The sequence below is a fragment of the Vidua chalybeata genome, chromosome 5 (genome assembly GCF_026979565.1).
Source record: "Vidua chalybeata isolate OUT-0048 chromosome 5, bVidCha1 merged haplotype, whole genome shotgun sequence".
Classification (NCBI taxonomy): domain Eukaryota; kingdom Metazoa; phylum Chordata; class Aves; order Passeriformes; family Viduidae; genus Vidua; species Vidua chalybeata.
Genome location: NC_071534.1, coordinates 26,310,910 through 26,324,269, shown reverse-complemented (window position 1 = coordinate 26,324,269; position 13,360 = coordinate 26,310,910). Strand labels below are relative to the sequence as shown.

General features: G+C 40.6%; 1 protein-coding gene across 2 annotated transcripts in view; it reads left to right on the top strand.

The window, feature by feature from the left end:
- Positions 1-9,277, top strand: part of PKP2 (plakophilin 2) — a 36,550-nt gene extending 27,273 nt beyond the window's left edge. For both annotated transcript variants that reach the window (XM_053944074.1, XM_053944075.1), the window contains exons 7-13: positions 1,280-1,397; positions 2,912-3,073; positions 3,484-3,657; positions 4,238-4,391; positions 5,828-6,017; positions 7,041-7,128; positions 8,658-9,277. In XM_053944074.1, the coding sequence (XP_053800049.1) occupies positions 1,280-1,397; positions 2,912-3,073; positions 3,484-3,657; positions 4,238-4,391; positions 5,828-6,017; positions 7,041-7,128; positions 8,658-8,726 (955 nt within the window). In that variant the 3' untranslated portion in view covers positions 8,727-9,277. The remainder of the gene's footprint in view (positions 1-1,279; positions 1,398-2,911; positions 3,074-3,483; positions 3,658-4,237; positions 4,392-5,827; positions 6,018-7,040; positions 7,129-8,657) is intronic.
- The last annotated feature ends 4,083 nt before the right edge of the window (positions 9,278-13,360 follow it).

The window sequence follows — 13,360 nt, the reverse complement described above, 5'->3', positions numbered from 1 at the left end:
GACATATATAGGTAAAATTAAATTCCAAAGGGATTTCTATAGTAGGCCATGTTGTGGGATCTGAATATTGATTCTGTGATATATAATTCCATGAGAGAATAAATGAACTCTTAAATAGAGACATAGTTAACATCATGACCTAAAGTAAAATTGTAATTACAGTGCTTAGTATGTAACTTGAACATGCACTTCCCAGAGGGAAAAAAAAAATAGAAGTAAAATGACAGTGTATAAAATGCTACATACATTTTACAGTCATAAGCCACAGGAAAGCTTAAACCTTACTGAATTTGTCATTAATAAAATTGTAAACATTGTAATTTTTAGTGGGCAAAGTAAGCATGCAAAATAAGCAACCTGAAACTATCTAAAGGAACATGTCCCTCTGTGTTTTGATGGATGCTAAGATTGGCATTGGCTAATATTTAAAGTTATTTCAAACAAAGAATCTTCAATGTGCAGTCGTTTGTCCAGCAGAGCTGCAGGAGTCAAAAAAAAAAAAAAAAAAAAGGCCTGGATTTATAATTCTGGTATTCCATAATTCAGATTTTGCTGAGTTGTAAAAATAATTATACCCCAAAAGTGTAAGTGTTGTTTCTTCCATGGAAATCAGCAGCTTGTTTAGAGCCAAGCAGCTTCAAACAGCAAGGTGTGTGTTTGGTTTTTCAAGAGTTTTTAAATCAGTTTTTTAATTTATTTGTAAGTTGTACTTGGTTTACTACAAATCACAGCAAATGTTACTTGTAAGCCAGGGAAAGAGTGAGTCTTTGCTGTGAATGTGGAGATGGTGCTAAAACTCTCAGACCATGTGCCTGTTGATGGGTCATCTTGGATCAAGGACCAGCCTGGTGTAAGTAAATTAATTCTACAGGACATCTGTGTGCATGGAAATCTTTACAGGTATCTTTCCTCTGATATTTTCACCATCCTAAATATTAAAATTGTAATGGAAAATGGAATAAGGAAAAAAAAGTACAAAGTTTTTGGAGTTTTTTTTGACTGCTTAAAAATGATTGAGTCAACTTTGAGAGGAAAATTTGAGTCAGATCTTACCTTATCTGTCCAAACACAGTGGTTTGTTTCCCTGGACTATTTGTTTCTGTCTGAGAGTGAAAGTTTTATCTAGAAGAGGCTCAGATTGTCTTACACCTCTGAAGAAAAGAAGCAGTCAACCTGAACTTCAGTATCTTTAAGATTTAGCTGGAAAAGTTTGTCAGAGGAGCACAAGAAAATCCCTTTGACTAAATCTCTTCTCCCCAACATCTTCTTTCCTGCACAGAAACATGAGCTCTGCCGGCCCAGAAGGAAGGAAGAAGATGAGAGAATGTGAGGGCTTGATTGATTCTCTTGTGTATTATATCCAAGGAGCTATTGCAGACCATGAGCCCAATGACAAGGTACTCTTTCAGATGAAAAGTGTTTTCCTAGGGGAAATTGCCAAGTGAACATTTTTCTGTTGATGTTTAGAAACCAATGTTCAGAAACAGCTGTGATGCAATTGCAAAACTTATTTCCAGGGCTTTTAAAACTGCCACCAAAGGTGAAAGTTCAGTAAGATTTTTGAAGTATTTTTATGCTGCAATCTAAAAGAATAGTATAACTCAGCACTGGGAAAACATTTTCGGAACAGAATCTCTAGACAGAAACACCTGTCTGTTGCTTTTTTTTTTTTTTAGTGAGATAAAATCACAGCTGTCAGAAATGCTGAAACACAAAAGAGTGAGATGTTGCCTTTTTGGTTGTCTCAGCTAGCTAGAAGCTTAAAAAATTAATCTGGTTACTCTCCTGTGTATTTAATGCTACTCTCCTATATATTTAATGCTACATACCCCTTAGGAAATGAAGAACCTAAATCCCTTTGAGTGGCAGTGTGATTAAGGAGCTCACATCATTTAGAATAGAAATAATTTTCCTAGGTTATTTCAGGAAAAAAAGCTACACATTTTCCCTTGCTTCCTAAGCCTGAGGCAGTAACTAAAAAGACATGGACACCTCCAGGTGCCAGTTTCTCTCACTCTTCCTCCCCTCACTGAGTGCAGGTGAACCCTGAACACAGATTCTTGGAGCAGAGGCTTGTCTTTCAGCTGGGTGAAGTTGGGTGAGAAGAGCAGCTGTCACTGACATTAGCTGCAGCCTGTAAGGCACTTCTGGTGGGCCTGCCATAACTTGTGCTGTGTAGTGGTAATTACTGCACATTTACAGTTCTGTTCTAGGATTAGTTCCTTGAGCTTCCCTATCTCCCTGTATCCAGTGCCATTAGCTTCAGGGAGAATCCAGCACATTACACATGTGCCAGTAGCTCCCTGCTACATTTTGTCTTAAAACCACTCATTCCCTTTTGACTTTCAAAAGAGGAGCAACTGGTAACAAAGCTATTTGCCACTAGACTCGTCACTCAGAAATTGCAGACCTGACCTTAGCCATGTTCAGGAAGGAATGTCTTATTTTAAAAAGCATTCCACCACAGAAAAATGCTTCCTCCTTGGGGAAGATAAAAAGCTTTCCTCTTGCTGATGCTATGGTGAGGTGTGTACATGACCATCTTTACTCCTAAGCCCTTAAACATTTCTTGGCACACTTCTGTGTCAAGCAGCACTCGCCCAAACAATTCCCAGGCACAGTTCAGGAATTCTAATGTCCCAGGAGTGTTTCCAACAGGCACGCACCCTGCTCTGAATGCAGACCCGTGTGCCAGCTGCCCGCTGGGCTCAGGAACATCCCGGGGCATGTTTCATTTCTCAGTATAAAGGCAGTCTGGTGGATCACTGGCATGAAGCTTGGCTCTTCCATCAGGCATTAGAAACTCTGCAGTCAGTTACTGAAGATGCAAAAATGAAATCTCTTCCCGTGTCTGTACATGTCCCTTCAACACATGCCAAAGCTTTCAATTTCTATTCTTTTGTTATTTTAGGCCACAGAGAACTGTGTGTGTATTCTTCACAATCTTTCCTACCAGCTAGAGATAGAGCTCCCTGAGAGCTATGCCCAGAGCATATATGTGCAAAGAAGAAATATTTCTAACAATGATAAAACACCAGGCTGCTTTGGAACACGGAGCAGAAAAGTAAAAGAGGTAAAGTACATGATTAGTTACATCTCATTTGGTTAATAACTTGTAGGAACCTCTGAAGAATAAGGCTGCCATCTAATTAACAGTCTGTTATTGATGTATCTGGTAGGGTGACATTTCCTTGCCCCAAAAATGCAACTTTATTGGTAGTCCTTCTCGACACCAATTCTCTCGTTCAGCTGCTGCTGATGGCAATGACATAGCAAATGTTTTAATAGTTGAGGAATACTCCACTGGATGGACTGGCCACTATCATTAAATACTGAAATTTTGCACATTATTATTTGAGCTCAGAACTTGACAGTCTCCAAATAACCTGGTCATGAAGAGTTACAAAATGGCAAGTTCAGCTTGTGGTGCATTAAGCTATAGAGGTCACTGTTTCTAAAGGCTTGATCTGTTGACATGTTTAGAAGCAGCAGGACACTCCGCTTCCCGAGGAAAAGAGCAATCCCAAAGGTGTTGAATCGCTCTGGCATTCTACACTGATTAGGATATACCTCTCCTTAATAGCAAAGAGTACCAGAAACTACACCCAGGAAGCATCCCTGGGAGCTCTCCAGAACCTCACAGCTGGCACTGGACCAGTAAGTCAGCTTTTTTCCTTTTCTTCTCATTTAGTTCTTGATGTGAATGTTGAGTTCAGGGCTGCAGTGCAGCTGAGCTCAAATAAGCACTGACAAGTCACTGGCTCAGTAGCATGGTGAAGGAAAATGAAGAACATTGAAGGGAAAGTCATAACCAGCAGTGCAGCTTTTCCTTGCTTGGCAGATAGTGGGTTCTGCTTCTTCTCCCTCTGTGCGCATCTCCATGTGTGGAGTTTGCTAATTCATTACACAGTGAGGGATGAGCAGATGTTAAAAGCAATAAAAAAGTCATTTTGTGGAATACAGTTCTGTGGAGAGAGGAGGGTTCTAACACAACAGCAGATCACATTTGTGTTGAAAAAAACTAATGATATCTGTCTGAAGAACTAACCAAAGAGCACCTGGGAGAAAGAGGGCTTGCAACTTCTTTTTTATCACCTCTCTTTACTGCTGCAACTCATATGTAACTCTGGCTTAAAACTCTTTTAAATATGCTTAAACTGGTGCAGAGAGCTGGCTGTGTGTGGCTTTTTCTGAGGCTCTGCACTCGTGGCAATGACACAGAAGTGCCTTTCCACAGATGCCATTCGCGGTGGCCCGGACTGTTGTTCAAAAGGCAAATGGGCTCCCAAGCATCAGAGCTATGCTGCACGTCAGCCACCCCGCGGTGAAGAGGACAGCGGTCTCACTGCTCAGGAACCTGTCCCGAAACACCTCCCTGCGAAATGACATAGGTGAGCAAAGACTGAGAGCTTGCTCTGCTCTCTTCACATCAAAGTTTCCTGTTTTCAAAAAAGAAATGCGTGAAAAAAAAACCTGATCTGTGAGTAGATTTTTCGCCGGATACTTGAAGTCTCTGTACAGGGCTTAAAATAGTTTTGCCTAAACAAAGTTTTCACTATATTGGGTATTCCTCTTCTGATACTTCCATTGTTGTTACTTTCAAAAATACATCATTGAAGTAAATTCTACACAGATTTGGAGAGGGAGTTTTTCTTCCGCTCAAAATAGGGTAAAGGAAGGTGAGTGCTAAGTTCTGTGCTGCCACAGCTGAATAATGCTTTGCAAGAAATCACAGAACATCTCTAATTCTTCTAGTAAAGATCAGTCCCTCTCTTATTGAACACAAAGCTTTAGAAGTTTGCAGTCCACACAGTTTTCCTGCAAAATTTTTTTGAGAATGGAAGCTAGAAGATGCTATAGAAAAAATAGTTAATTCTTTTTAAATTATTTCATTTCTAAATAAAAGCCATTTCTCTTCTGAGTATTCTTATTTCAATTTATTCTGTCTTTAAGACTTTTTCCTACTGACAGGATAAAATGTATTCATATAATTCGTTGTCCTTTTTTGTGTTCCCACCAAGGGGGAAAAGGGAAATTGCAGGTATACAGATGGCTCATGGGGCAGATTAACCTCCAGAATTCTGCAGAACAGTCTCCTGGGTCTTGTTTGAGCCTTAAAGAACATTCCATATTAGTGAAAATATTACAACTTTGTTGGGCTGATTTCAAAGGGATAATCCATATGTTTTTAACAATTACAGGTGGTGAATCCCCCTGAAAGAGAAGAAATTAAACTGATAACTAGTTGGGATATCATCCGGAAAAAATAATTTAGGAGAGTGTGGGAAAGACAGAATAGCACAAAGCTTTGGGGGAGGGTGCTTCATCTTGCACATTCACAGTTGTTTCTTTGCTTTATCCATAATAGAGAGGACTGGGGAAATTTCAGGTGAACATTTTCTCTATTAAAAGATGTTCTTTTTGATTGACTGAAAGCATGTGTGAATTCAGGTCAAATTCCAAAAAGAAAAATTTTGGCCAAAGGAAAACATTTGAGAGGGCACACTGTTTTCTAGATGATAAGGGTCTGAATTTATCAAACAAAATGAACTACATTTATCCAAATGTATCAAGCAAAATGAAACTCCCTATCAAATGGAGATAAATTTAATATAAAACATCTCTAACAGGGAAGTGGCAGCCTGCAGCTGGCACTTGCCTGGTGAGTTCAGGTGCAGCTTCACCTGACCTGTGGGAATGTAATGCAGGCAGGAAGCCATGAGTGTATGGTGGGAGCACACAGCTCCCTGCTGAGGGAGAGTGGGAGGAATAAGGCAAATCTGCCCCTGTTAGTAATGGAACTACTTGTCTCTCTTCCACCTTGCAGCCAGAGAAGTTCTGCCTGATTTGGTGTCAGTCCTGCCTGAGTGTGTGCCAGGCTGCGAGGCTGCCTGTGAAACCACGGCATCCATCTGCTACACCCTGTTCAACCTGACCCAGAGCAGCTCGCACAACGCCCGGCTGCTCCTCAGCGCCCAGGGCCTGCCCAAGGTCATTGCCATCAGCATGAATGACAGGTAAGGGGCTCCACCAGTCTCCCTCTTTCCCCAGGCAAAAAATAAACTGCAGCCTCTGCCACTTGGGGGGAAAAAACGCTTCATCTCAAGGTACAGGACAGCCCAAACAGGGATGTGAATGGAATTGCACTGATGGGGAAATACAGAAAGATCTCTTGAGACAACTCTCCCATCCATAGCTAAACTCACCAGGACCCAGCATTTCAAATAACTCCTCAGAAGATAACTGCACCACATTATCTGTATTCTGATATATATGTAGTGACTGATCATCAGATCTCATCTGTACCCAAAATGTCTTTCCTGTTCATTGTAACATAGCCCTGATAAACTTTAGCAATAACTACACTTCACAGAATACACTTCACAGAACTTAGAGATCTGTACTTAAAAATAACATGCTGGAATTTTAGAGAACAGATTTTAATAATAATAATAGATTTTTAAAATAATACATTGGAATTTTAGAGAACAGAATTTAATTGTTCTTTAATATGTAAACAAGTGCAATCAATATTTACTCCAATGATAATTAATGTTTTAAAAATATGAATAATCATTCCATTTGCCTTGCTCTCTCTACAAAATGAAAGAGGAAATCAATCTCAGTAAAGGAGACCCCATGAGGACCTGAACAGTTTAAATCCTGTCTAACTAACCAGAGATTTTACCTACTGGAAAGATTCTTTCTAATGGTTGTTTTGCTGAGGTTATTTTCCTCAGCTGAAAATGCACACTATGATAGCTGCTGTAGGCAGCAGAGGCTAGCTAGCTTAGATGTAGGCTACAGAGCACTTGATTTCTCCCTAAATTTGAAGAATGAGTGGAGCAGGGAGGCAAGTTTCATTTGTTTCAGTAATAAGGACAGCCTGAAACATGCTACAATACCTAAAGGGTGGCAAACCAGCACTTAGAGAGATAAAACAAATGCTAGGAGGTTATGTTTGCTGAGGTCTGTACATGCACCATGATTATGATGTGTGAATTTAAATATGTTTTATCATTCTTCTTGCAAAATGGCAGCAATATGTTCAGCAAAGCCAGCAGGGCTGCTTCAGTCCTCCTCTACTCCCTGTGGTCACACACTGATCTCCACAGTGCCTACAAAAAGGTAAGCACAAAGAAAAATAATCTGTTCCTTGAGACCTAGAACCCTTTCATTTGTCCTCTGGGACCCTTATCACTCCTGTACATTTAACAATTAGCCTATGATAGGATTCAAGTGGTCCCTGAATTTGGTTTTATTTACTTGTACATAAGCCTGTGTAAGTAATGCATGGCCTTAATTTTTGCTCCTCTGTGTTCATGTTCTCTCCCCTTGTGGTTTTATATCCACTGGCAAAGCTTATGAAAAGCATTGCTGCTGCCTGACAGAAGTGTCAGGTGGTGGGAAGTGATGCAGAGGAGGTGCCCATCCACACTGGCTGAACAGCCTGGCACAAAGGAGCCACGGTGGCAGCAAAACCAAGGGTAGGGCGAGGCAGCTTCCTGCTTTAAAACCAGAGCACTTCTGTTCTCCTGTTTGCGCAGCCTGCTAGCCCAGCTGTCAGTTATAGTCAGACAAAAACTAGGTCCTGGGAAAGGTGGTGGCAAACATTTAATGCCATAGTCAGATCAAACAAAAAATGACCAGCATGAGTCTGCCACAAACCAGTTTGGTTCTTCTGAAGCTCTGTGCCTGCTTGTTCAACCAGTTACCTCAGTTACAGCTGAGGTAACTTCCACCTACCTATCTTCATCCTGCATCTCAAACTGTTTTCAGTCCTTGTGTAAACACACAAATTCTGTTCAGAATTTGTCACTTCAAATCCCCTATAACCTAAAACTGTTCCAAGTTCTCAAGCAAGCTGTTAGCATTTATTGTTCAGCTATTTCTCTTTGTAGATTTTTTTTTTAAATTTGCGCCAAAAAACTTTCTTAGCATAAACTTTACCAGTGTTGCATCACACTTAGCAGGTACTGCCCCACAAACCAGAAATCTGTGTTCCAGAATAAGGCTATTGTGCCATATAAATTCTTAACTAGTTGTCTCTGGTTTTTTTACAACTGAATTCACCATACAGCAATATCCCTGATGGCATGAATTTACTGATAGTTTAGGAAAGTCTATAGCATACATTTGTCAGACCTGATTTTCAAAAATGCTGATTATTTGCTCTTCCTATGCAAATCAGGTCCCCTAGAGACCAGGTATGGCACTGAAAACTTCAGAACCACCTAATGGCCAGACATTTTTGAAACTTTAGTCTAATAAGCCACGGAAACCACTTGATCAAATAAAATTGATAAAATCATGAGTCATTGCCCTGTGTTCTTTGTTCTGACAGGGTTAATCTCAGCTAGGTTAATCTCAGCTAGGTTAATCTCAGCTATTAGTCACTTAAAAGTTAGGAGTCTGTAGAGCAGAGCTGGAAAAATAGGCTCCTGGTACAGTCAGTGGAGGGAGTTCAGCAATTCCAATTATCCTCTCATCTATCCTGGACTAAACGAGCACTGCCTGTTCTGTCTCTGTGGCTGCTCAGGACTCTGCCTAGACCCCTACCATGGCTCCTTATTCAGCTCTTAGGCAGCTGGACCCAGCCTTGCCTTGCAGAATCAACACTGAAAATAACGAACTGTTCTGTTTCTTCCATTCCAAAGGCTGACTTCAAGAAGGCAGATTTCATCAACAGCCGGACCACAAAAGCCTACAACTCACTGAAAGATTGAATCAGAGCATAACACCAGGGAAGACAGAGTCCATACGGCAGCCAATGTAACCATCTTCACAGGGTTGGTGTCACCACCATGAACCACAAAGTATCTCAAGAAAAAAGGGGCTGATTTTCTAGAAAGACTTGAGTGGCCAGAGAGTAGCTTTTTTCAGTTTTTAATCCTAATCACCTCGTTGTCACTGACAACATCAGTACAAGTATATCAACATCAATACAAATGTCAATACAAGAGTAACCAAAGATGGATTCTCCAGGATGTCTGAGGTGAAGTTTCATCCAGGTTTACCACTAGTCAGAGCTCCACATGACTGCCTTTGTTCCATACAGAGGAGTTTGAAGTGCTGGTTGGCAGCAAATTCTTTTCAGACTGTTTTATACCAGAAGTTTTTTAAAGTGGGTAAGCATCAAGTGCACTGCTCAGAATTTAGTTGTTTTTCACTCTTTTGTTTCTTCACACAGCTGAATAAGAATCTCCAGACTCTATGAGTATGCAGAAGAAGCTGTTTCACTACATGAATTATAAAAGCACCAATGAAGTTAAAATTACTATTTTTGTATTGCTTGTTTTCATGGGCTCACTGGTTCTTAAGCCTCTTTCCTTTGAGATTTCATCAGCAACAGCAGCAAAACTGATTTTACATAGATCTTACCATCCCTTGCTCCTCTCATCCTCCCTCACGTGGCTGTTGCATTTTACAACTGTGTCCAGAAAGGACCTTAACTAGAACCACTAGCTTTAAGGCACTGTGTTTCAGACACTTCGGGCTGAACTTAAGCTCATCATTCTGTGCTAGTTGGTGGAGAAATTTTTTGTGGGTGTTTCAGTGATTATTTTAAGAAAATAGCAATTTCAAAACAATAAAGGGAGTGGAGTCTTGCCTTTATTTTTGAAGTAACAGACACACAAGAGGCTGGGCTCTGTGCTGATTAAGAAATTTATCTGATCCTGCTTCATATTCTCTTACTCAAAATGATCATCCTCCCTACAGCAATTACATGCAATGTGATAACTTCGGGACTATGCCTGCACATGTGGAATAGGTGACAGGAGGGGAAAAAATTCATGAAGACCTGAAGGCTCAGTTTTTCATTATATGATGCTCAAGATGGTAAAGAAGCACTTTAAAAAACCCCATCTGCTACATTTAGTAAGTCAGATTTTTCTCAAAAAAAAAAAAAAAAAAAACAAACACCCAGGGGTTAGATTGTCCATTAAAACAGCAGGAAATTCTTACATAAATATTGGGTTATCAGCAGATGTGATCTGGCATTACTCTTCTGAAATCAGGGGAGCTGAGCTACCTTTATGGCAATATGGATGTTTTGTCATATGTATTTACAAGCCCTGCTGCTCCAACAGAGCCCATCCTGTACCCTCACTGCTGAACAGTTGCTCTTGTCCAGAAGGAGATGCAAAATCCTTGGAGTAGGGACCTCAGAGGGAAGGTCACCAGGCCTCTTCATTCAACACTCCTGGCTAAAGGTCTGGTTCCTACCAGAAATTTAGAACCAATGGGTTGTACCACTGCACCGTGTCCAAACATATTCCTGGATATCTGGGAGCTAAATTCTGCTGGCAGATGCCCACAGTTCTCCAAGGAGTCCCAGAAAGTCCCACACGTGCACACAGGACACAATGTACCCCGGGGAGGGAAGCAAACAACGCTGCTTTCCTGTCACTGATCCTTTTCAGAGGGCTCTTAGCCCTCCACATTTGCTTTGAATAACTCAAATCAAATGCACTCCAGTAGGAGGTTTTAAAAATACTATTATTTTTTGTAGGATGTCATATTCAAAATACTGCCGGTCCAAAAACAATACGGGGAAAGGGAACTTACAGCACCGCATGTTGAGGGAATTGTTTTTATAACTTTTTCAAATATGATAGAAAACAGACAATTAAAATCCAACTTTCTCTTCTAACTTGTTATCCCAAGTTACTCTGCTTGTGCCATGAAAGAATGAATACCAGCAAACCTGGACAAGTCTCATTTTATTGCCTAAAAGAAGTGGTAGGCAAAATTAATAAAGAAAGAGTAAACCTCAATGCAGAGTAGCATAGGAATGAAGAATTGCAGCCTAAAAGATCAAGAAGAGAGTTTTTAGAAATGCTCTTAGTCTTACTAAACTCACATGCTGTTTAAGAAACAAAACAAGCAATGGTGTTGAGTACTTTTAAATATATGTGTACCTCTCAGTAAGATGTCCTTAAAAAGGAAATGCAGAGATTTTTGGGTTGTTTCCATTGATGCAGTGATTTTAAAGGTCTTTTTCAACGGAAATGAATCTATGATAGTGCCCCTTTAAAATCAAAGCAGTGTTCAGGAGTCATTAAGAATTATCTCAGATCTGGCAGCAACATGAGAAACATGAGACACACCTTATTACAACTGATCTCCTACTTGTATGCAATCAAAAACATTACAGCAGGACTCCAAAGAAAACAAAGCAGAGAAATAATAAAGTGCTCTCTCTAATGCAAAAAATCTGTCTTTGGTCTTTTTGTTGTTAGTGAACCTAGTTGGCTGGGATGCAGCAAATGTATTTTTAAGCCTTAGCCCTTCCTTCAAAAGGGAAACTCATTTTTAAATTAAATCTAGGTATGGAGGCTTAGACTTTCCTATAACAGCACAGTGTTACTGAAGGCAAGCTGTGTAATGCTCCTGTTGGCATCAGAGGCCTCCTGCAAATCATTTCTTTGTCCAGTTTTATTGACCTATCAAACCACCCAGAATCTGCTGGTTTCACCTCTCTTTAATAGGTATTTTCCAGTAAACTTCACCATGGGCCACTGGAGATCTCAAAAATAATTAAATCATTCTCACCATAGCCTTGGACCTGGGAAATAGAACTTTCCCACTTGCTCTCTTCCTGAGAGGAGATTGGAAACCTTGAATTTAAACATGCTGAGCAGTGCCCAAGGAGTCTTTGGCTGAACAAGAAACGTACCCCAGGTCCTCTTGTCTTGTCCCTTAACCACAACCCAGTACAACCATCTTTTACAGAATTGTTTTAGTAGAAACTCTTAAATAGTACAGATAACTGTGTAATAGATTATAGACATTACCAGAGAATTAGTCATTCCTTTCCTCATTTCATCCTCCTACCTTATTTTCTACTGTCACTACTCCTAAACATTAGTGCTTTTTCTTCTCCCTCCTTTCCTGAATAGAATTAAACTATGTAAAATAATTGCATTATATTGTGCATGGTCACAGGGTTTGGGTTACTTGTCTTTTTTGTGGGGTTTTTCTTTTGAGAAAGAACATGCTATCTATTAAGAGAGGTTCAACCTCCCTTTCTGGGCCCATAAAAGAACTTCAGGTGAAACGAGCTGGCACCATCAAAGGCCACACACAAGAAGCCCAGCTCTCCCCTGGCTGTTCTTTAGCCTGGCAGCCCGTGCTCCAAAGGCAGCCCATGGAAGCTGAGGGCAGTCAGGTTGCCTGTTTGTTTGGTTTTTTGTTTGTTACCATGCTTAGTCCTTAGGTTCCAGGACCATCAACATTTTCCTAGCTTTAGTTTTGAGGGCCAAAAAGCCCAACAGTGTCTCTTGACAGCCCTCTTGGGGGATGCTTCACAAACTGGCCTGATGAGCAGTCACACAGTGAGTCATGCACAAGCCATGCTAAGTGTTGAGGACTGGTGCTTCCCAAGCTATTCCAACTCCAGCAGCTGCTCTTCCATTCCTTTACTTAAAGTGCTGCTGGTTAAAACCTCAGTTTACATTCCTGACTCATGCTCCAGACCCATCCCATGGGGAAGATAACATGACCTTAAGGCATCATCTGATAGGAGACAAAGATCTGGAAACAGCAATCAGACTGGAGAAAATGCATGTTTGAGCTTAACAGCACAGCACACCAAGGCCAAGCCCTGGACCATCAGATCCTGGGGCAACCATGTGAGTTGTGCCTGGCATATTGGTGTAGATGTTGCACAGCCCACTGGAAACCCAGCAGAGAGATTTGCTCAAATACATCAAAACCAAAAAGGGCTTCAGTGCAGACACTGCTCCCAGATCAGGGATTTGCCTTTCTCTACAGGCTTACTTTGGATATATTAATAGGTTTGCATATGAAGGGGAAATAAACTAATTTTGTCTTATTTCATGTGTTCAGAGCTAAAAACATCCTAAAATATGCATTAGAGGCATTGTAGGGTCATAAATTAGAATTTGCCTGCATCCTTCTTTCACCTGTATCTACCAGTGCTATACCCAGTGTGACTGTAGGAACTTAACATTTCTCTAACAATTTTCCAATGATTCAACCTAAGCTCCCATTCTCTTATTTGTATCTTTTTTGAATCCTCTCTCAGACCAGCCTAAACATGCACAGATACAGAAAAGAGGAAGCAGGCATGTCCTTAGCAGCTAAATTTAGAGCCAATATTGCAAATACCCCCATGGTATCAGTGTTTTGCATGCTCTAATTTGTAATCAGCCACAGGACTATGGGTCAAACTATCACCACTCACACCTTGAAAGGAGCTGGGTCCCCAAAATCCCCACCCTGCTCTTCTTTACACCACTATTACCTCAACTGTACTTAAACATCTGGGTCCTCCTGCAATTTCAGCAAGAGAATTAAGATCTTCCTCAGTTCTAGAGAAATTTAAAGACATTTT